General features: G+C 47.4%; 1 protein-coding gene across 1 annotated transcript in view; it reads right to left on the reverse strand.

The window, feature by feature from the left end:
- Nucleotides 1-2,923: 2,923 nt before the first annotated feature.
- The window catches only part of MAN1C1 (mannosidase alpha class 1C member 1), a 128,076-nt gene continuing 107,011 nt past the window's right edge, over nt 2,924-23,988 (reverse strand). Inside the window, exons 7-13 of the mRNA XM_044434731.1 lie at nt 23,694-23,817; nt 19,881-19,974; nt 13,750-13,865; nt 11,760-11,982; nt 8,687-8,859; nt 6,042-6,157; nt 2,924-5,171 (exon numbers count right to left, since the gene is read on the reverse strand). Of these exons, the coding sequence (XP_044290666.1) occupies nt 5,048-5,171; nt 6,042-6,157; nt 8,687-8,859; nt 11,760-11,982; nt 13,750-13,865; nt 19,881-19,974; nt 23,694-23,817 (970 nt within the window). The 3' untranslated portion in view covers nt 2,924-5,047. The remainder of the gene's footprint in view (nt 5,172-6,041; nt 6,158-8,686; nt 8,860-11,759; nt 11,983-13,749; nt 13,866-19,880; nt 19,975-23,693; nt 23,818-23,988) is intronic.

Raw genomic sequence — 23,988 nt, forward strand, 5'->3', positions numbered from 1 at the left:
GATATCACTGTCCTAAACCATTCTTCCCCCTAAAGGCTCCTTAGTTCCTTCTGCATGGATGTCACATTCCAGCTTAGCTAGCCGTTTGACCAAGCAATACATATTAAGTTCTTTTAATCTTCCTCCATAAATCACTGTCTCCTAGCCTTTTCCTGTGCTGTGCAGTCCTACCCTGTTTATGAAATCCACAGGCCGATAACTGAGATTTTGTGCCATTTCCTTGCTGCTTGGGGATGGGGGTAATAAAACCGTTTTTTTTAGCCTGTAGAAAGTAGTGAACAATATGAGAACCAAATGTTTTGAGGCCCATTTCCTTAATTTGCTTGATTTGTTGTTGCTTGTCCCCTCCTGCCCTTCGCCAGCCATGGAAGTACTAACAGTTTAACTCCAGTCAGCAGTCTTTAGAATGCTGCAAGACTGTCCTTTTTGCTATTGATGTATGATCTTTTATAATCCTGATCAAAAGAGGGTACTTGAGAGAGTTCAAGGGAAGTGATGAAATCATACTTGTGAACCAACGGCCTCATTTTAGTTTAGCATAAATACATATAAAACGAAGCCTGGAAAAAAGGATAGGTATTCTGTGCTTGGAAAGATGTGGAAAACATGCATGCAGACATTTCCATATTCACTACAGCACAGACTTCAGCTGGTGCAAGAGACATCTGCTCTGCGCAAGGGACCTAGAACCCTTCTGCATCACAACAAAGGCCCATCTAGTCCAGCATGCTGTTCCCAGAGAGGTCTGTAAGCAGGAAGGCCATAAGCAGGGCATGCATGCAACAGCAACAGCGCTCTCCTACCCATGTTGCCCAGGATCTCATAGAAATATTCTGCTGCGGATCCTGGATGTTGCTGACAAGCAGCCATTGGTCACCATATTTGTTGCATCACCATTTAACACTGTCTATAAGAATCCTGGGAAATACCGTTCTGTGAGGCAAGATTGATAGCAACCTCTAGTGCAGAACTCTTAGCACCCTGATCAAATGACAATTAATTTGTTCCAGATGTCTCCATATGCCTTGAGGGATGTTTGACTTTTGTTAAATCCATTCTGTGTCTTGCAACTTGTCAGGCATCCTTCATTCTGTTATTTGCTTACTGACAATTTGATTTTTTAGGGACATGCAAGAATCTAATTTCACTTGTGCAAGTACACATTAGAGTTAATGTAGATCTGTGCTACATTAGTACATTAACTCTGTAGTAAGACCCTGCTCTGAATGCAGAAGGTTGCATTTTAAATCCCTGGCATCTCCGTGCAAGACTAGGAGGGAATGCCGACTATCCTGTGACCACCAAACCAACCTGTTTCCTGGCTTGAACAAGCTTCAAAGCAGTTGACATACAATTCAATGAAACAAACCTTCACCTTTGTAAGATCTTGAGTTGTCAGAGTCGTGGCTTTTCAGGGTTCATCTCCCTGCCCCCCTCCTCAATGTCTGATGAATTTAAATCTCTGAATGCAGCGCGGGAGAGGTCCTCTTGCCTCCAAGTCACTCAAGTATGAATGTGTGCGTGTGAATGGTAGCATACCAAGCACTGCACAACCTGCCATTTTGCCCACTTGAAGTGGAGAAGGTTCATCTGGAATTGATGGTGGCCACAGACACACGTTGTCGGAGCAACACACACAGATATGTTGGGTAATGGCTCTCCTTCCCCCTGCCAGCATTGCCAGGGGACAGTCAAGGGAACCTGGCTTTGCACAGCCTTTGTTCAATACAGTGCAAAATCCTTACACAGCTGTCAGAGCTGAGTCCATTGTGCGTACCCAGTCTGGGCGAAGCATGCCTGCTGGCACCTCTGAGCACAGCCCCCACCATGGTGCACCCCCATAGCCCCATGGAAGGCGCTCTCCTCTCCATTTCTGGGGGCAGGCTGCCCCACAGCAGGGGGAAGGACAGCCATACATAATTGTCCCATACAACTGCAGATTTAAACGGGAGTCTGCCTCTCCCAAGGCTCCAGCCATACAGCATCAGAGCTCAGGCTCACCTAGTTTGGCCTTCTGTATACATGTTGGCCAACCAGCTCCCCGTGGGAAGCCCTGCAGCAAGGTCTGCATACAGGAGTACTATCCCATGCATGTTCCACAGAAATTGTTGTATGTAGGCCTACTGCTCTGAATCCTGGAGAAAGCATAAAGCCACCAGGAGACATGGCCACTGAGAGCCTTCTCCTCCATTAATGTGTCTACCTCCCATTTAAAGTCATGCAAATTGGTGGCCATTGTGGTAGCAAATGCCATAGTTTTACTATACACATAAATGAACTAATTAAAATGATAATGCGTGTATATATAATGTATTAAAGGAAAGCAATGCTTACAAATAGGTTTCTGCAACCAAGTACCCTCCAGATATTTTGAACTACAATTCCCATTATTTCCCAAAGCAGCATAGACAGTGGTAAGACAGACATAGCTCATCTGGAGAACACCAGGTTGGAGACCGCTGGCATAAGGGAAACAACAAATCTTTCCCATAAGGGTTATGGTGGTGTATAATTAGTGGGATACTAGTGGGGTTTTTATCATGTGGGTTACATGCAATCATATTGTCTTGCTTTAATAATCAGAACACTATAGTACTTAGCACAGTCGGGTAGCCACTTGTTTTTATGAATTAAAAATACAATATGTAGAAAATAAAATCAGCTGGGGCTCCAAACAGATATAATAAGAAACCTCCTGAACCTCCCCATACGCAAACCCTTCTGTGTCTTCTGTTTCATTTCCTTTTTGCTTTCATGTTTATGCGAATTTTGTGTGCAATTTGGATTAGGGTGGGGCAGGCAATTTTCTTTTATTTTCTGCAGATTATGTTGTCATATCACACTTCAAAAATCAATCAAAATTATAAATGAAGTAAAACTACAGAGCTGGAATGACACTCTTCAATTCATGTCAAAACAAAGCTTTTGATTCCACAAGCATATTTTAATCCACTGTAAAATTACTTTGGGCTAAGCTTATTTTCCTGCTATCAAAACCTCTCAATGGGATGACTCATTCCCAAAGCTTTTACTTACTAACAACTATCCATCTAGGAGAAGATTATTTGTCAGTCTCCTTATCCCCAAGATGAAATTAAAGTCCCCATCTGACAAGTCGTATTTCCTTCTGAAACTTCAAGAGGTGTGAATTCAAACTGAAACCTTTTGTCTTTTACAGTTTGCGTGATGTGTTTTTTTATTCCCCCTTTCTTTCATTTGTGTCTGTGAAGAAAGGAACCCACCAAATGTGACAAGAGGGGAGAAACGCTTCCAATGCAAATTATGTTTAGAATGCTCCATGTAGCATAGAGAGGGGGTGAGAGAACGGGACAATAATTCTACCTTTAAAGTGCATCTGGAATGGAAGCACTGAACACACAGAACCAGGAAGAAGGAACCTTGGCCTGCTGGGCATTGGTAGATTCCAACTTCCATCATCCCTAATCCAGATTGCTAGGGGTCAGGGATAAGATTGGTAGTCCAGTATTTGGAGAACAACAGACTCCTTACCTATGTTCTATCCCATGTATACCTATAGCCAGGCAAAAATGTAGCTTTCCCCAGCCATTTGGATGCTAGTCTATGGTCTGTCTGTTGTGGGCCGCTATTGCAGTGTTCATTCTAGGATATGAAATGATAGCGGGAAATTTTGTGCATCACGGATGAACACTTTTCATATTCATCATGTATTTATGGTTTCAGATCATGCATTTAGGGTTTTCATTTTGATTTGTATTGTTGTGTTTATAATGACTGGATTTTTCTTCTGTTATATTAATTATGCATCTCTATATTGTGCATGGAGGTTGCTTCAAGTCTGCTTTTTGTGGAAGGAAGCAAGAAATAAATTTAATAATTAAAAAGAAATGCAACGACAAGAGCACTATTATCAACAGCCACCACCTAACGCAGACTTCCCCAATCTGGTGCCTTGCAGATACCGACAGACTATAAATCTCATCATCCTTGACTATTCACCATGCTTTCTAGGGCTGATGGCAGCTGAAGTCCAACAAGCTGACCACTCCTGGTGTAAGCTGCACTCCCAGTTCACAAGAAGCTGCTGAAGCTCCCCACCTGGTGGTCTCCATCCAGTTGTCCCATCCCTTTCTTCTGCCATCGGGGTCTGTCTGCTCTTTCTAGAGCAGCAGAGATACTTCCATCTGCTCCCCAGTCCAGAGCACTGAAGGATCTGCTGAGGTTCCTGCTTCAGCCGGCCAGCTTTCTCCTGCATTTCATCTTCCGTGGCAGTAAGAGAGATCTGAGCCTTCCAGCCACACCTGATCTGACAGGAATTTTTATTCTATTTTCACTTCTCTGATTGTTACAGAAATGAAATCATTACAAGTGCCTTGTAATATTTAGCTTCAAATGAAAATAAAAACCAAACAAAACCCAAAGCAGGAAAACGCCAAACATTAGAAAGAAAAAAAAGCAAAAACAAAAACAAAAAAACAAACCTCCCCCCAAACAAACCCCACATGATGCAGGAAACATTTTAACAGCATATAGAGGAAAGAGGGAGTGGGAGAGAAATGTTTGGGATTCAGAATTTTGCAGACACTTTCTGGTCAATCATGGCATCGAGACCATTTAGATGCATGTTATTTTGAAAAAAGTGTAAATTAGAAAGGTGATAAAAATCAATTGTATATAAAAAGGAGAGCGCAGGATGGGAGGTGGGAGACAAGAAGAGTGGCACAAACCCACATCAGTTTTATGGCAAACTCCTGTTCCTTTGGCCACATGAAAACTAAGTCAATGGGTTCCATAGAAATTCTCCGTAGAAAGGAATGTCCATGATTTTGTGTGCATTATGACCCATAATCAACATGTCATTACCAGGCTTATAAAGTTTCCTCACAGAGGAAAAAAAACCCCACGAAGGTGCTTGTTTCACAGTTTTTATATTCCCAGATACTGTCCAGAATTGGATGAATGCCCCCAAAATACCCTTCTGGGAACACACACATCCCTTTATTGGAAAGGAGAGAGAAGGGGGAGAAAGCAAGGAACCTTCCACATCCCGCTGCCGAAGCAGGCACCCCTATTGCGTGGTCGTCTTTAGGAGAACGTCCGTATGGTTCACAGGCAAAGGGTGGGCTTCGGTGTTGAACACCCAGTCCTCAAAAGACAGCACATCATCTTCAGAGAACAGAAGATAGAGGTACCTGGAGCCAAGAAAAAGAGAAAAAGGCATGCCCAGATGAGACTGTCAAGCTGTGTAGTGTTCAGTCCTATCTGATGGAGCATCCGTTTGAAGATGATATTTTCAAACTGCATTCAAGGGAAACCAGGAACTGTTTGGACACCTGTCGTGATGTAATGGCAGACCGCCCCCCCCCCCCCAAAAAAGACACTTCATTCATCACTATTCATAGTCTGGGTTCCCCCGTCCCAACAAGTCACACCACGCAATTTCTTACACACACAGGCTTTTGTGTGGACTTGCCCCCAGAATGATCAGGCTCAGCGCAGCAGCTCTCCTCCCTTACGTCATTTTCTTCCCCCTCAGCCCACCAGGTGATGCCCAGGAGGAGCTGTGGAGAAGAATGAGGCTCCTTGCTCTGACAGCTGCGATCACAGCTTGCCACAGCTGTCAAGCAGTCCCTGCTGCACAAATGGCTCACGCCTTGAAGGGCGGCAGAGATGACAAGGAGCTGGCCAGGCACCCTCCCTTTCACAGAAACAGTCAGAAGGGGCCTCCTGGCCATCTAGTCTGACCCCCGGCTCCGGCCAGCTCCACTCATGACGTGCCTACCAGCTCCAGTGGGGACTGCTCGAGCATGAGGGGCAGACCAGCCCATGCTCAGGGAAGAGGTGGGGGAATCGGCTAGGCAACACTGCAGAAAGCAGCCACACAGCTCAACCGATTCCCCCTTTGCGTGTGCTGGAGAGGAGTGACTTGTGGGCCCGAAAGAGCCAACAGCCGGCTGAGAAGCGGCTGGGTGGTGGTGCCCAGTCTGCGGGCTGCGCACTGCAGCAGACTCCACCCTAAGCTTCCTTCTATTCAGAGACACCAAAAAATCCTCAGGACTTACTTTAAAGTCTCTGCCAGGAAAAAACTCTGTTGCATGTTGTCGTGACTTGGACTGGTGGTATAAACATCACGGATCCCAGAAAAACCAGCTTCTACTCGGCAGTATTTCTCAAGTGCCTGTTTGGGCAGAGAGTTGTGGGTTAGAATATCACGTTTCTTCCACTAATGGCAGAATAGCAAACAAGAAACTCATTTAGCAGAATCGGTTGTGTTTTACCCAACCAGGTATACAAGTGTGGTTCCAATTTTATCAAGGGGGTGTTCCCACTGATGAGCTTTTGCTGCTTATCCAGAGGTCTGAGAAAATAGGCTACCTTTGATTATTTGGGGGGAGCTGGACACTCAAGACAGCTGAGACTTCGTTACACCCAGTCTTCCGCAGCAGCTCACAGAGGGCCAGAAGGCACTTGGGCACAGTGGTTAGAGTACTGGATGAGGACTCAGGAGGCCAAGGTTCTAGTCCCCACAAGGCTATGCCACTCCCTGGGTGACTTTGGTTCAGCCACTTTCTCAGACTAACCTAGCTCACAGGGTTGTTATGAGAAGGAAAATCACATTCCCTTGCATGGAAAGAAGGTAGGACATCAAAATAACAGGCAAGCATTGACCACAAAAGCCCCTTCCCAAAATGCTGTATTATTGATACTGTCTGAAGCCTGACAGGCAACAGGGCCAACGGTATGTGAGACGGCAGCTTTCTTCGGCCACTTGGTCAGTCGCTGGGGGAAACCAGGAGTTGGACTAGGGTGGCCTTTCTCCTTGCTATGAGGGGCAGCTCCATCATGAGGCAAGGCGAAGGAGCTGCCACGTAAACCAGACTAGTCCTGGGGTCGCTGTTAAGGGCAGCAGTGCAGGGAAGGAAATGCTTGGAGCCACGTGGTCCAGTCCCTGGGGGGGCACGTGCTTCTTCCCCTGCGGTGAGCAGGGCTTGCGAGAGCCCAGGCCCACGTGTGTCACCGAGTCCACAACAGCATTAATTAGATTTTAAACATTCCAAATTCAGCAATTAGGAATGCAAGCCAAGCCAAACTTAATAAATAAAATATGTGCTTTAATCGCATTGTATAAATCTGCTTCATTTCACATCTGGCTCCAAAACGTGAGTTTGGGATTCTCACTCCCTCCACTACAAGTCAAAAAAATCACTGCACTGTAAGTGTTTCTCACTGCGCCACTTCTAAAAGGTGAGGTGACGGGGGACCAGCCAGCGGGACTGTCATGCCCTTGCTGTGCAGACGCCCTCCACCCTTGCCAGATGCACAGAGGCTTGGTTTTGGCTATCCAAGGGTGGGGGTGGCTGAGAAACAGTCAGCAGATACTTAGAGGCAACCCCTTCCTGAGGATGGCTTGCCCTGTCTGCAGCTTTGATTCGTGCCACTGATCACGCCAAAACACATCCTACGCTATAGCCACTTGTGGTTGCTGCTACTCATCCTGTGTGAAAGCAGCAGAACTCTTCACAGCCCCAAATTCCCCATACACACCCTTCCTGCCCATTTGCTAGGCCTGTTCTGTGCTGAAATGGAGGCCTCTGTTACCCTTTAACTTGGTTCAAGATTTAATCCTACTGAATCCTGCCCAGTGAAATCAGTGTGACTAACTCAAGTCCCATTGATTTCAATGGGTCTATTCTAGGCATGACTACATCTAAATCCAAACCTTCATGCTGCAGTTGCAGGTTTTTCTAGAAAGCTGTGTGTCTTGAACTACATGTGTACAGAATCTCATCTTTCTAGAAGTACTGAAAGCATTTTGGGATGCAAGAAATGTACAGAGCGGCTTGCAGATGTCCTGATTTCAGAATTTTCAACTAATCACTTCCAGCTTTCTAGGTAGGCCTGGGAGTGGTCTAACCATTTGCTGCTAAAATAAGTTTTTCATTTTTATAGGAGGAATTTACAAATGCCCCACTCCAGCCCATCAGGATTACCTGGGCTATGCCTGTACTATATTCCCACCCCGCACTAGTATACTTCCAGAAAACCATTCTAGCAGACAATTATAAACATGTTCAGTTTTCAGATTCTTCAACTAATTGGAATATCCAGGGCTAGGCAAATGCCAAAGTGCAGGGCACTAAACAAGCAGAGAAACAGTTTTCATATTCCTGTCAGCAAATGAGCGGCAGGTCCTAACCACTGTGTTACTGGGGCAAGAAGCTGACCTAATCACAGAGGGCAGCAGTTCAGCCCAAAGCAAGCTGGAGCATGGGGGCTCTGCTGCCTTTGCAGGCCTGCTCGTAGGGGAAGAAGCAGGACAGAGCAGAAGAGCCAGAAGCCTCTACCTGTGCTGGCAAAATGGAAGCTTTGCTTGCTATCTGAGTAAGAATTAGTGCCTTCCTGCTACTGGCAGGCTTTCTGCAACAAAAGCACCCCTTGTGTTGCTCAGAGCTCGGCTGCCCCCTGGTCCTGCCAGGGCGACTGCACGCTACCTGTTCCATTCCTCTACCCCACGGGGCTGTGATTTGGAAATGAACTCAGCCTAGCTTCCTGCTGCAGCTGCCTCTGTGCCGGCCATTTGTTCCTCTGCTGCTGCAGAGCATCTTGGCAACACTGCTGCCAAAATGTTTGCGTTCCAGCATTCTCCTTCTTGCTGTCCTCCTGTCTTTTTAAGAGACCTGGTTTATCGTCATGTCTCTGACCGTACCTGCACAGCTTCCCAGCCCCACTGCCGGTACTTGGGATCATGCGTCAACCTCCACATGTACAAGTAGCTTTCAACCACCTCGGGGCGCAGAATGTAATAGCGATCACTGAGTCGGGTGGCTAAGGCTTCACTGCCAGAATCAAAGCGAAAGGCTTCTGGCCCCAGCTTGGTATCTAGTAAAGGAACAGAGCAGACGTTAGAAATTCAGAGGAAGCTGGAGCTTTGATGCTTGTTGCATACCAAGAAGCTGAAGCATTTATTAAGCTGTATACGTGTGGTAATGGTGGGAATCCTAAAGAAGCAAGTATGCTCATCAGAGTTTGCTGGGGACTGTTTCCGAACCCACAGGAAGCCTTTAGAGTGAAATGGGAGGAGTGCCCCAAGCTTCGTGGTAGTGAGGGCGAGGCTGACAGCAGTCCTTAGCCTCAAGGAAACCGCACGTGCAACAGGTACTGGCAATGCCTTTGTCACTGCTGGGCTTGTTTTAGGAAGGGTTCTCTCTGATCTACCCGTGGCTAATAGGCCCAGCTGAATGCGCTGGGAAGGCAGCAGACAAAGAGCCCAGGAAGACAAGCCCCCGGATCTAACAGCCACTTCTGCAGCAACTGTCTCGAGGCTCTTTTCACCTGTGCTGTGGCCAAAGGACAACACCGGTCCCGGTGGTGCCAGTCATCCTGGCTTGCGTGTTTGTGTTCTGGGCCAATGCTCAATAGCTTTCCATTGCTGCTGCTGGGGGAAAAGGCCTGGAGGGCCGAGATACAAAGCTCCCCACACTCCAGGAGCTGCTAAATATTTCAGTACCTCCAAAGTCGTTAACTTGAGACAACAGCACGCTTCACGAGTCCACACAGTGGGACACGTCAATGCCGCCAGCAGATTTTGCCTTCTCTAACCTGACCCTGTGGAGTCAGCCAGTATCGCAGACAGTCTATGAACGGGCTGTTACTAAGGGAAGCTCCACGCCTGAGATGACAAATGTGGCTGCACGTACACTCATATTGTGCTGCTGCCTTTATCGGCAGGAAGTGCAAACTAACCGGAGTTTTCAACAGGCATTCATGTACTGCCTGGGAGGCCTGGCCCAAGCAGAGCTTTCAAGACCCATGTCCTTAGCATTGCTGGGGGCTGATGTGGCTAAAACTGGGAATGTACCGTCCATTCTGCAGGTGCGCCATATGCTGAGCCACCAGGCCCATCACAGGGGGCATCTGAATGGGGAGGGAAGGGTTTTCAGGCACTGAACTCACCGCACCTCCCTTTGTGGTCCGTTGAGAACTCCTGGACCATAAAACCATTTCCTGTTGGGCTGGGAGATTGCCTGGCCAACAACAGTGCTCCTGGTTGTGGCACGTTTTGGTGCCTTCTTCAGCTCTGACTCCCAGTTCCACTACCCACCTCCTGGCTGCCCTCTGACACACAAGCATCATGGGTACTATGAGCAACAGCAACGCGTGTCAACAGTAACTCCATTTGCTGTATAAAACAAGGTGCCTCCCTTGCTGAAGACGGGGGCAAGAAGACTCTGAACAGGAACGTGTACATTTGCTGCCTCTCCACGGTTTCTACTCAGAACCTGAGCCAAGCAAGGACTGAATTCTGCAAGGCAGAGGCATGGCGTTCCCTCTGCCTCCAGGGCTGGCTTGACTACCCAAGCAGACCAGGTAGTCGTCTAAGCGTGCACAATTCATGCGAAGTCTGTTTCTGCCATGATGAGTACCCACCACAAGCTGCTCCCCATCACAGAGAGTTCTGGGCATGCTCTAAGTGTCTTTGAGTGGAGCAAAAAAACCCAACCAACTCCTAAGCCAAGCTGACTATCACCTGCGGTTGGTGTGCGCAGATTTAAACACATGTAGCTGGGGGGGGGGGAGAGGGGGAGCTTTCCTGGCAGCCCTTTTCATTTGGTTTTATTTATTTATTTAAAACATTTCTATGCCGCCCCATTGCAACAAAGCCTCGGGGCGGCTCACAATATCCATAAATAAACATAAAAATACAATCAATAATTTAAAAACTGGTACCATCTTGGCTATATATATTAAAATCTATAAATACAATAATAATAAATTAACAGTTAAAATAACTTTTAAATAAAAAGGTCTTTGCCTGGTGCCGAAAAGCAAATAATGATGGCACCAGGCGGACCTCTCTGGGGAAAGGAAACCAGTTTTCCTGGTCGAGGAAAAGTATCACCGAAAATACAGTCAACAACATGAAAATGGAAAGCATCGTACAAGTGTTGTGTCCTTGGATGCAGCCAGGTGCGGTGTGCCCTACAGCAGCTTCAGATGGGCACTAAGCCCTGGCCAATGAGCTCGCATGGTCTAAAAGGAGCAGGATGGAGTACTGCACTGTACTGGACCACTCCCTGAGGCAGCTCCTGGGAGTCCTCTTGGCCACCGGGGTGCCCAATGCCATGTCCAAACAATGCAAGGCCCAGTATTGATCAGCCCGCCCTTCAGCAAGTATCCAGCTCCACAGTGATGTCTTTATTTATAGACTTCTCATCCCTTCTCACTGCTGACTTTTAGGGGTCCTGCTTTCCTTTACATCCCTGCCTACAATGCTGGCTTTTTGACTCCCAACTCAGCTGCCAAGGGACCTCTTGCACTCTTTAGTGATTTTTTCTCATGTTTTTATGTGTTGCTAGGAAGCAGAACTCCTTGGCAACACCTGCAAAAAGGCTACCTGTCAAACCGGCCCTCATGAGACTAAGCGTTTCACCCCTTATATCATCATCCCCAGATGAAATGAACCCAAAGCAGATGTCAGTGCATCCATCCTGTCCTTCTCCATATCCCTGGTCAGCACAATTTCAAACAGAAGCTCCTTGGGGCAGGAACTTGCCCATCCTGCTTATTTATCTAGAGCACCCGCGGACAGGGCTACAAGACATGCACATTCATGAAAAGGGCAGTGTAACTTAGGGCTGGGGCTGGAGGCAGACTTTCAGCACACACGGAGTTGCGGTGGATGAATGGGAACACCTTTCTTAAGCAGCTGGTGGGGAAAGCTGCCTGAACTGCCTTAAAGGAGGGGGCGCTGGGCACTCTGGCACAGCCCCTGTGCTCACCGGAGCGGGCGTACGACTCATGGCAGGTGTAGGTGATTTCTGCAGCCAGGTCCATATAGTGCTGCTTCTGCTCTTCCTCCGCCCCATGCTCAGCTCCAAGGGCTATCATGCCCCCGGAGAAGCAGGCCAGGTGGCCCATTTTGTGGTCCAAAACGCCTCCTCGCCACTCTGCAATGTAAGTCAGTCCACTGGCCGATTTTTTCACAAGGTGTTTTTCTATGGCCTAAAGGTAGCAACATGGAGAAGCAAAGACATGTGAGCGGCTTGCAAAGGTAGGCAGACAAGACTATTGAACAGCGCCAGTGCTGTCATGTAACATCGCAGAGTCAGTGTTTCAAGCAATGCCGAATTCTGTTTTACCCAGTCTTCCCTGGCCTGGCACCCTCCAGAGGAGTTTGACTGCATCTCCCAGCATCCCCAGGCAGTGCAGCCATGCCGGGAGTTGTATTCCCACTCATCTGGAGGGTGTCAGGTTGGAAAGGCTGATATCGTTCAGCTCCCTGCCAATGCGGGAAATTCACTCTCACAGCATCTTTTTCAAAACCCCCACCGAAGGCGAGTCTGTTACCTCCCATGATGTGTTCCAAACATTTCAGTTATCTGTTGATCAATAAAAAAAAAACAAACCAACCCCAAGGCACATGAAAATACAATATCAAACTGAAACCTCCTCCAACCAAAATAGTTTATAAAGTCTGCACTGCTTCAGTTCCTTTCCAGTCCATATATCCCTTCCCTTCCTGTCACCCAATCTTGGTAAATCAAATCATTATAATTCCATTTAACAGAAAGGATGGAAATGTCAAGCAGAAACAGGTGAAAAAATTGAGAGTAGACCTGGCATGTTCTTTTCCTCTGCAAATCTGTCTGGAAAGGGATCCCACTCAGTGACGGAGCCCCCACTTTGCTTGTGGAGGGCCCAGGCTCAACTCTCAGCATTTCCGGGCAAGGCTGGGAAAGGATCCCTGCAGAGCGGCTGCCAAACAGTGTTGGCTGTACTGAGCTAGGATGACAGTGACCTGATTCAGAGCAAGGCAGCTTCCCACTTTGAAACTTGCATGAAAGATGTTTAGTTCAGCAGCCCAGACAATGGATCTGCAGTCAAGGGGTTCTTTTTGTGTTGCTTTTGTTTCTGCCTTGTTTTTGCCTTCCTCCTTGTGTGGCAGGCACACTGCCTTTCCTTTTGAAATGTGCATATAGTTTTGTTTAAGCATCCATCTTTTATACTAACTGAAAGAACGAGAAACAAGTCTAGTAGGCATTTTTCACTCTGATGCAAAACTGTAACAGGAAGGGAGGAGAGGTGTTTTGCAATGTGGTCAAACAACGTCCTTCACAGTTCACTTTTTCCTCAACTCAGTCTGAAAATCTACAAAACTAAACTGAACACTCCCCTCCCCGCCCTAGAAAATTCTAAAATCAGTGCTTGCATTTAGAACAAGTCTTGGGCTTATGTGCTCTCCTCCTCTCTGGCGTTACCAGAATTGCCACCTCCATTTTTGATTAAATGCAGTTTGCTGTGCTGCTTGAGTGCAACAAACTACTGTTAGTTTTAACAATGGTTTATTTCAAACAAGCCAAGTTCAAATCACACATTATGAAGCTGGCTTGTTTATTCAGATCAGTTATGCTTAGCCACAGTTCAAGGATGACGCGCATAGTTAGGGATGCGGCTAATCCAAAACAGAAGCAAAATCTGCCAGCCCCTTTCTTGATGCTGCACCAGAAAAGCACACAAATCTTAAGACTCATTCCCAGGCTGATATACCATTGTTTATTGTGTCATCCAAACACAGCCATTTTGTCCTCATCCCAAGGCTGAAAGGCCTAAATTTATCCAATAACTCCTTGGCCAAGGAGTGACTTGCACCCACAGCTCACAGGGTTTAACATTCTGCATCCCAACTGGCGAGTCACATGCTGTTGTTCAGTTAGTCTGATAGTCCCCTCAAGAAGCCCAGCTGCCAAAGGAATCCAGCTTTGTTCTTACCTCCAGTGCTCTGCTATACATGAGCTTGGCTTCAATGTCCCTCTTGCCTGACATCACCCAAGATTTGACCAGGTACTCATAAAAACTATCGCCAAGGCCACCAATGGAAACATGATCTGTGGAAGTGAGAAACACACCATGCTGTGATCTGGGCTGTCACACCAGCAATCACTTCTTTCACACTGCATGGATTTTCAGAGTAGCGCAAATCATTTTGGACGGTGGTCAGCTGCAAAGTGTGTATGTGTCACAGCATGTGCCAACTTGGAAGAAGCAGCCTCCAATGGCAATGCCTTCCTTCTGCTGGTCCCACGGGGTACATGATGGAGCTGCCTTGCTGTACACCTAAGTCAGGGTAGTCAATGCCTGGGTGAGAACCCCAGGCACACCACCTTGGGTTCTGTGATGGAAGGAAGGTGAGATATACATATTCTAAAAAGACACACATGCATAGATACATACGCACACCTATGCCCCTGCTTGCTCCCTGATTTGGGGGACAGAACTGTTTTATTTGATCAAAAGGCCTTTAAACAGTCAATCAGACCATTTGTCTGTGCCCATGTTCTTTAAAAGCAAAACGAAACAGATCTACTTCGGAAGCAGAATTTTGCAGCAGGCACCATATCTGGCCCTCCTTCTGGATGACACCTTTACATCTAGTCCTGTTCCTATACTCCTATGTCAGCTGTTGCCTTTTATCTCGCAGAGGTGAAGCAACTGCAGAGGGTGAGGAAAAGCCGTCAGATGGCAGCATCAAAGCGGCAGTGTAGGGCTTGACCAGATTGCAAGTTCAGAACCTCCAGGCAACTGGCAAAGCCATCTACATTTTATGATGGTGCGTCTCTGCCTGGAGGGACAGACTAGAGTCCTGTGGAGGATCCTACAGCCTGAGCAGATTGACGTGGGCGGAGGTGGACTGAAGACAGCGCTACAATGCCAGGTGTGGAGATGTGCCCAGAATATTCAATTACAGTACTTTTCCAAGGCTACCTGTTCCGCATCCAGCTAGTCTGGGGAAAATCTGCTTGAGAAGCTGGCAGACAGATTTATAACTGTAAAGCACATCAGGGAAATGTAAGTTTTACATCCCAGCAAAGATTCTTCAGGGCAGCCAAAGATGTGCAAATCACCCTCCACCCTGTGTCCATCTGTCTCTCTCTCAAAATAAAAATAAAAAAAGATAAAAAGGGCAGAGAAAAGAGACCAGAATCTACTGCTGTCTATCTATTTCTACTACTGTCTCTGCCGAGTTGCAAGTGCACATAGTCTGCGTCTTTCCCCTTGTTAAGCCACATGGCTTCCTGTTGAAATGCAGGTTAATGTGTGGTGGGGATTTTTTGGGATTAGCTGGTTTCTCTGTTCCTTGCATGCTTTGAGGCTTATCAGAAATACGGAAATCTTGCTTTTGGAGAGACACGAACCCCCTGCTGCATCTCTCTGGCCACAGGCGTCATCAATATGCTTTGCTCTAGCAAAACATAAAGACCCAACAGCTGCGGATGCAACGGGAGGACGAGAACAGTCCACGATCGCAGGCTGCCCTGGATGTCAAAGAAAGGTGCGTGATCCTGCCCCGAGCAGCAGTGTGACTTGCCCACCCAACCGACAAATCTGCTCCTCCCTCCTCTGCCACCACACTCTCTTTTCCACTCTGCATCTTTTCTTCCACTGATCTTGAAGGCAAGACCTAAATCCGGATTAGCAGAAAAAAAGTATTTGCTCAGGGTTTGTTCTTGACTTGCAAATCCTGGCTTGTTGGGGAACAAGGCACCCAGGTTCAGCTGACACACTAAGCTAACCACTTTTGTGTAGCCACTTGTGCTAATGGGAGGTGGAAGTGAACAAGCCACGCGCCGCAGCACATGCCACAACAGCTCATTTACAGCAAGCCAGGCATCACTAGAATCCAGATGTTTCCTGGAAGCCGTCATCACAGTGGCAGTGCCCTCTCCCCACTGGAGCCGCACAGCACTTGACACCTGGCATCCTGCCTCAGAAAGGGTGGGCTTTCTTACACAGTGCGGCCAATTGCTACAGACACGCCTCTGCTTCTCCACGATCCTGATTTAATCACCTTTTACAGCAGCCTAAGGCAGCAGCCATCACCACAACTTGTGAAGTAAATTCTATAAATCAATGTGGGCATTGTGCAAAGAAGTACTTTCTTTTGCCTGCTGCCAGTCAATTCCCCGGTTGACTGAGCTGCAGGAAGCACCAAGGTTCTGGAAGCACTGTATAAATAATCATGATTTAAAGCAGAGCATGTGAACCTGGGTGGACGAGAAAATGGTGTTTGTTGGTGTCAGCAGTTGGGTTGTCAGCAAGCAGCTTTGTCCTGACACTGTGTGGTCTCTGGAATGCAGCTTCCAGAACCAACCCAGTTCACCACCGGAAGAATGATATATGGTGATCGCTTTGTGGTGCCACACTTTGTTTCTCAGATGCACCCAGAGTCCTTCTCCCACAATTGTTTCCTAACAGCAGCAGCAGCAGATTCCTCTTCATATTGTTATTTACATTTCCAGAATGTCCAACAGCCAAAGCTCTCTGGAAGGTTTACAAAAGATTAAAACCTTACCAGAATAATACATAAAACTATTTACACAGGAAAACAACTGAAACCCATCAAGAGCAGAAATCCCAGGGCAAGGGAACACCCGATCAGATCCTTCAGTGGCATGCTGCCTCGAAAGGTGGCCGATCCTCATGGCCAGCAACCAGTGACGGGCATCTTCTCCTCAGGAAGTGGAAGTCTTGTCCAAATGATGAGAAGAAAAGGGAACAGAAACACACATCTGCACAACACAGACCATTACTGCCAGGGTCCAAGGCCAGGACATGGGCAGCAGGAGATAAGGCAGAGGCATGGGAACCAGGACAACAGAACTTGAGCCACAACAGAGGGCAAAGTCCAGAAGCAAGGTTTAATGGCAAGCCCAAGGCACAGAGCAAGCCGGGGTCGGGAACCAGGAGTATGTCACAGGGTAGAACAAGGATGTGGTGATGAACAAACCAAGGGCCCAGAACAGGAAGACAACAGAGGAAGGATGACTGGGCAGGGTACATGGTAATGCAGCACACAGAACTAGGGTCCGGATGCAGCAAGGGGTGGGCGAGAGGCAGGAGCTGAACTGCACGACACTAGCAGGAAGACCTGCACTGCTGAGGTCAGACAGTGGGGCAGGATCTGGGGCAGACAAGATGGAGGCACTACAGCCAACAGGGATGAGCACCAGTTGAGGCAGCCGCTAAGATCTGCTCTTCCCCCAGAGCTCCTGTCACTGGGCTGACAGCTCCAGCAGGGCCTGAGACTGATCCTGTGAATACTGTGGTGACTGTCCTGGTTCTGTCCACCAGAGCAGCCCGGATCCTGACAATACGTGATGCAGCTTACTAAAAGAAACAGACCGGCAACAAAGGATTCTTTAAATACATTAGAAGCAGCAAACTGACAAGGGAGAAAGTAGAACTGTTGAGCAACAAGGGAGCTAAAAGTGTGCTAAAGCAGGCTGCTGAGACCCTGCCTGAAATCCTAGACGGCCGCTGCCACTCAATGCATGCAACGCCATGCTAGGTGGAGTAGCGCTTCCACACAGGAAAAGACTCACTGGCAAATTTTTCAATTAATGAATCTTCTGGCATCTACCCAGGAGTCCTTAAAGTGCTCAAACGTGAAACTGCTGATCAGAGAGGCGCAATAAGTAGACAGATTTCTCAATGCAGGAACTGAAGAAGAGGGTCACCCCAAGGGCCAGTGCTTTTAAACTTCCACGAGGGCCAAGTCTGCTGACAACACCAAAACATTCTGGTTGTTAAAAACAAAAAACTGATTGCATAGAGCTCCAAAATGATGTCTCTCAGCTGGCAAATGGGCAAGAAAACAGCAAATGCAGCTCAATGTAAGGAAGTGTAAAGTGACGCACCGTGTGCCAAGGGAGCCCTAATTTCACATATACACTGATGCAGCCGGGCGGAAGGGACTGACCAGAAACTAAATCCTGAAATTGTGTGCATTTAAGCTTGATGAAAAGATCAATCCAATATGAAGCAGCTATGAAAAACATGAATTCCATGCCAGGGATCACTGGGAAAGGGGGTCCAAAATGAAATAGCTGATCTTGCAACACCTTTGCACAAGTTAGTGGTGGAATCACACTTGGAAGACTGGGTACAGTCCTGGTTCCTGCATCTCAAAAATAACACTGAAGAGCTGGAATAAGTATAGCAGGAAGGACTGCTCTCAATGGCTATTAGCCTTGCTGGAGATGGACTACCTCTGTTATCAGAGAGCCAGTTGACTGAGGAGCACGGGCAGGGTGACCTCTTGCACCCCTCACTTCTTGAGGAATCCTGTGAACAGCTGGTTTGCCACCACGTGAACCGAGTGCTGATATAGACAGACCACTGGTCTGATCCAGCATGGCTTTTCTTCTTATTATTGTATAGAAGAGAAGCGCCAAAATAACCAGGGGGCTGGTTAACTCCCCTGTGAGGAAGGGCTACATTTGTGACTTCTTTGAAAAAGGGAGTCAAACATATATGTTTCTAGGATTATCTGTTGTATGGAGAAAGTAGATCATTTCTTCTCCTTCTCTAATATGAAGTCTTGAATTTTCCAGTGTAGCTAAATGGGGAGAGATTCAGGATAGGCAAAAGGAAACTTTTCTTCATACAGCGCAGAGTTGAAATTATAGAATTTGCTACCACAAGATGTCTTGACTGCCACCAGATTAGATGGCTTCAAAAGTGGCTCTGAGCATAGTGGCTAGTAACTCTACTATGTACAGTATCAGAGGCAGCATGCCCTGAACACCAACAGTGCCGGGGAACGCGAGTGGGAAGAAGCTGCTCCGGCACTCATGTTCTGCTTGTGGGCTTCTCAGGAGGGCATCTAATTGGCCATGGGGGAACTGAATGCTGGGCTACTGCTGGACTTTCCCCACAGAGGACTCCGGGCTGTAGCACTGCCACTGAAACCACCTGGGGGCATTTCCTGAGACATTCTCTCTGCCCTCACCCCAAGCTGACAAACAGCAGTTCTTTGGACTCTCCAACCCCAAAGCCACCTCCAGTGCCCTGATCAGAGCAGCCAGCCTACTACTGAAGCAAATCACAAGACCACTCTAGGCAGCTCCTGCTGCAAATGAGTGGCTACTGCAAACAGAGAGTATGTGTATGAACGGGAGAGGGAGAAGGGGAGGGAGAGGAGCTGTGGTCGAGGTGACTGAAGATGACTGGCCTTGAGTGAGGAACACTGTTTTATAGGATTCTTCCTGCTGGCAACTGGGGTGTTGTGTTCATCCTGCGGGGAGGGATGTGTGAAGACCCAACAGCTGGATGAAAAATGAACATTCTTTACTTACCAGTGAATGCCTGCTCTGCACAAGTGATGGAGGCCAGCTAGGAATGGGAAGGCCCTGCCTCCCTGGAGCTAACTGGCCTCTTGCACTTGTGAGAGAACTGGAAGTTTTTCACAGTTTGAACCCCCAGATGCTGTCTCACTAGCCTTGCACTGGCACTGACTCACTGTTCTGTGAGTCAAGCCAGCTTGTGGATTTCCATCTCTAAGACAAGCCGTGGTTTTCACATTTTTAAAAAAGTCAACACTAAGAACATGTGCAAGAATCACGTGTTGCACAAATTGTGCTATTTGTGCAAATTGTGTAAACTCACACAAACTACACCATTTGGTCACGTTTCCTTACTGGTTTAAAAATATGAGCAAACCATGGCCCATCTGAGAGAATGAAGTCTGTGGGGGGAAAACCTTCTTGGGTTGCTTTTGACCTTTAAATGGGAAGTGGGCAGGAGACTTTTCCAGCTCGAATGAGCCGGTGTCCCTGCAGGGGCCGCTCGTCCGTGGTGCTGGGGGTCTTTCTTGGGTTTGGGTGTCAAGAGGTCCTTGGCGGAGAGAAGGGCTCCAAGGGTGAGGGACGAGTCTTTTGCACTGATTCAGTAGAATCATTCTGAAGCGCATAATGAGCTCCTTGATCAGCATCAGCGAGGATTTTAATTTGGCAGCTAACGCTTTCTTGGCTTAGGGCCCTCACACTTGTAGAGGCGCTAGAAAGTTTGACACGCACCGATAAGCTTTCATTCAGCTTAGCCAAAGAATGTTTAATACTCACGCTGCACCCAGTTCCCAGTGACTGGACTGAGGAAGTTAGGATAAAGTCCCTGCGGTTTCTCAATTCTGTTCAGCACTTTGCGGATGTTCATCACCTACAATGGCAGGGGGAGGGGGGTGAAGAGAAGCCAGATAAGCCTCTGTTTTCCTCATCCACAAATGCAATTTTGAAGAAGACAAACAAGCCACCCACCAGATCTTAAAGCAGCATCCCCTACCAAGCACCTTTAGTTTCAGCCAGCTCTGCAGGTTCACTGTCCTTCACTGCAAAGGCCAATGGTATCCTTTGTTTTTGAATTTCTCATCTTAGGGAGAAGGCATATTACAAAACATGCTACTCTTGTGTAAAAGGAATCTTAAGCCTTCTATCTGCCAGAGCAGGTATACGTTTTTGGCACTTGTTTACAAAGCCCTGACCTGCCCGATCACCTGGCTGCCTGTCCCTTGCTGCACTCACCTGCTAATACTTTCCCTGGTGGTGCCCCAAAATTCATGTATTTGGTCCCTGATGGGTCAGAACAGAACCACTGGCATCACACTGCTCACCTCTCCAGAACTCCCTAGGGGTCCAAATTATAAGGACATCCACATTTCTGGGTTTTCAGTGCCTGCTGAAAACATAGTTTTCGCAACAAGTGTTCTGAGGAAGATAATTTACTGGCTGGGTTCCGGCAACATGATCACCCACACTCAGGAGCTGAGACTGGATGGCCACTGAAACATGGATTATTGTATGGTCTGAAACCAGCTGCACTAAAAAAACAAACAAACCAAGATTAGCCACCAAGAATTCACAGTTCAATCACCAACCATGGGTTCTTAGAATGAGTTGCTTGTGCTTAACAAATCATGGCTTGCTAGTGGCTCAGACAACTTATTACCCATGTTTCAACAATAACCCACAGTTCGATGGCAGTCTACACTCAGTCTGGAGTGTGGGTTACTCTGTATTGTTTGAACATCACTCAACCTTTCTTTTAAATTAAGTGATTCATAAACTGCTCAGAATCAGGAATGGATGATGATGAGCATTTTCCATTGGTTGCCGCCAGCTTCTGGTACTCCAAAGTATATTGCTTGAAAGCATGAAGGTTTCAGATGGCTATGAAGGGTAATATTCACTGACAGACCTATCCTACGGTGGCTATTGCTTGCCAGCAAATCCTATACATCTGCTTCAGGGTCCATGAAGGCTAAAGGCATGGGGCTGACAAATAAAGACCTTTCTGGTCAGCCCCTTCCAGCCCAGCAAGTAGACAGAAAAGAAGCAGACACAACAGGAAGTGTCCTATAAGGCTGCCCATTGGATGAGAAGGGGGTAAGCAACTGCAGTCTGTGTCTATCAAGTTCCTACACATACCTTTAGCCACAAAGCTCTGGAAGGTTTGGAGATTTGTAGCCCTAGGCAACCAAAGAGCGAAGAACAACAGTTAAAGAGCAGCTATGAATGGGCAAGGTCTGGCTTGAAAGTTGTCAACTGCCAACTGCTGCTGCATGGTCCTATTATAGGAATGGGCAGCTTGTGACCTTCCATATGTTTCGGCCTATAACTCCAGTCAAACTTAGCTGGCATATGCACTAGTAAGGGATAGGGAGAGTCATAAGCCAAAATGTGGGAGGCCACAATTTGCCCGTTCCTGCCATAACTGGCCACAGCAAAGATCCTTGGTGATAAATAGGTCCAGAGCAGAAAGAAATCAGGCAGGTGGTCTTGCACAACTCCCACTGAACTCAACAGGGTTTGCTTTTATGGGAAGTGTTTTTGGTAAATTATGCCTTTTATCTTTTACGGAAACAAGCTAAACTGACCGTCTGCAGACAGGATACTTAACCATGGTTTAAGGTTTAATGCACAGTTGGGTTAAGCTGTAGTATCACCCCATTTGCTACAAGTGAGGATGTGAAACTATGCTTTAAAATCGAGTTTGCAAACTACAGTTTGCACTGTACTCTGTTATGCCTCTCTTAAGCAAACACAGTTACAAAAGCTTAACTCTGAGGTGGATTGCCAGGTGAAAGCAACAAAACAGATTTATGATGGAGGTTTTCAAAAGGAAAAAAAAGCAGGCTTAAATGTTATTGCTGCATTGGGCTATTATCAACTGAAAGGTTGGTCTCAGACACAAAGTCGTGAGACGCTGGCTCAAAGGAAGAAGGTGGCATAGTAACAACATGCCAGAGGCCAGATGCAGATTGGCAACGCGCTGTGAAAATGGCCCGTAAGTCGCTGGCTGTGAGCTAATGAGCTGCTCTGCTTTTTGGAAGCCCATCTCCCTTCGGATGGCTGTTTGAAACTGGCTCCTCCTGCGTGCTTTGTTTTCTCACACGGCTTTAGCTTTAATCTACAGCGTGTTCCGGGTGGGTGAATCCATTAACAAGCCAGTTCTCACACTTATTGATTGGCTGGACTTATTAACAGAATGGAGATGCAATTGGTCTCTTGAAAAAGCGTTAAGGAAAGAACCTCGTCCCCTCTGCACAAATTCAGTGGACTCCCCATACACAGACCGGTATGTCAGGAACCAGACACTTCTGAGTTAATCCTAAATTCCAGTAGGGTTTCATTCCTTCTCCCTGGCGTGTCTGTGTGCCTTGTTTCCTTCCTCCTATCTTCTGTGCCTGCCCTTTCCTTCAAATGTTCTATTTTCCAGTCCACATCGTCATCCTGATATAGCAGTATTTCCACTACTCTACTTCATCCATACTGTATCTTCTCTGCTCCATTCCCCGGTTTCCCACTGCCCTGCTGCCCTGGCTGATTCCCTCTTCCTTCCCAAGCTCTCCCTGCACCCTGCTTGCATCTGGTCCTCCTACAGGCCCTATTTCCTGCCACCAAGTGGACAGAGGAGTGCCCACCAGCAATGGATTGATCTTGGGAACCGGCTGCTCTGGGGCTGTTCCATCAAAATAACAGGGAGAATTATCAATGCTTTTTTATGCCATGAGTGGCCAACCTGTTCAGCTGGACTTGAGGTATTTGTTCTGATACTAATTGGAATAATTTGTCTCCTTCAGAGTAGGCTATTCCAGGACTGTTGAGGTGGAGGAAAGCCAATGAGAGATGCTCTCCAGCAGCAAATCTAGTTCTTCATGCACTCACATATACTATTACGAGAGCACAGAATGAAACCTTGAGGTAAAATCTAGTAAGATTGTTAGCAGAAAGTGACTCCTAAAGAATTCCAATAATCCTCTGGAAAAAAGATGCTTCATAATCACAAAATACAGCGTGCACCCACAGCTACAACCCATCAGGCTGCTTAACAGCTACTTCTGCATGCCTAAAACATTTGGAGAGGGCAGTAGGTGAGTCTCCAGCCTCCCTGGAAATGGCCCATAAAATTGTCATAAAGGTGCTCACAGAAAGAACTGGAGCTTGGCCATAAATGTGCATGGGAAAAGCCTCTCTGTCAGCCAGAGCTCGGTCATCTGAGGGTTTCACAGCCAAATCATTTGCAGCATCTTCATCATGCCAGGCAGTGCCTCGATTTGCTGAGGATGGCCAAAAGATGCCCAGATACAGCAGCTGGGCTTCACCCCCATCAGGCTTTACTCTGACAGATCCCTGGGTCTTGGTGCTGGACAGACTGCTGGCAGAAGAGGTTCTCAAGCAACTCGAGGCATCTCACCAGAGTCTCACTGCCACAGCCTTAAGCACACCCAGCCAGGCAACCATGCACTTGCTCTCAATCAATGAGGAGGCAATGGGTGGATTGGGGTGCACCAGTGCTGCCCAGTACCATCTCACAAACTTCCATGATGTCCCACGGGTACAGCAGCGAGCAAACACATAAAGAACAAGGGAAATACTTGCCTTTTCAGCATATATTGAATTCCCAGACAGCTCTGAGAGGTGCAGAAATTCTAGGTGGAGGCTGCCAAATTCGGCTAAAATGCTGCTTCCAGCAGATGCCCATCCCCAGCTCCAGCTCATCCCGCTGTAGGAACAGGAAAAAGAACCCCAAAAAAATCCTTAAGCACATGAAGCAGAATTTGATGATGCCCTCTGCAAACCTAGCATGGCACCAGGGCTCCACTGGCAGGGTCCTTTGAAGAGAAGGCCAGTAGCGCTCCAGAGACTGCTGACCCCTGGCTGTTCTGCACACCGG

Source organism: Varanus komodoensis, unplaced genomic scaffold (genome assembly GCF_004798865.1).
Source record: "Varanus komodoensis strain SLA01 unplaced genomic scaffold, ASM479886v1 scaffold29_1, whole genome shotgun sequence".
Classification (NCBI taxonomy): Eukaryota; Metazoa; Chordata; class Lepidosauria; order Squamata; family Varanidae; genus Varanus; species Varanus komodoensis.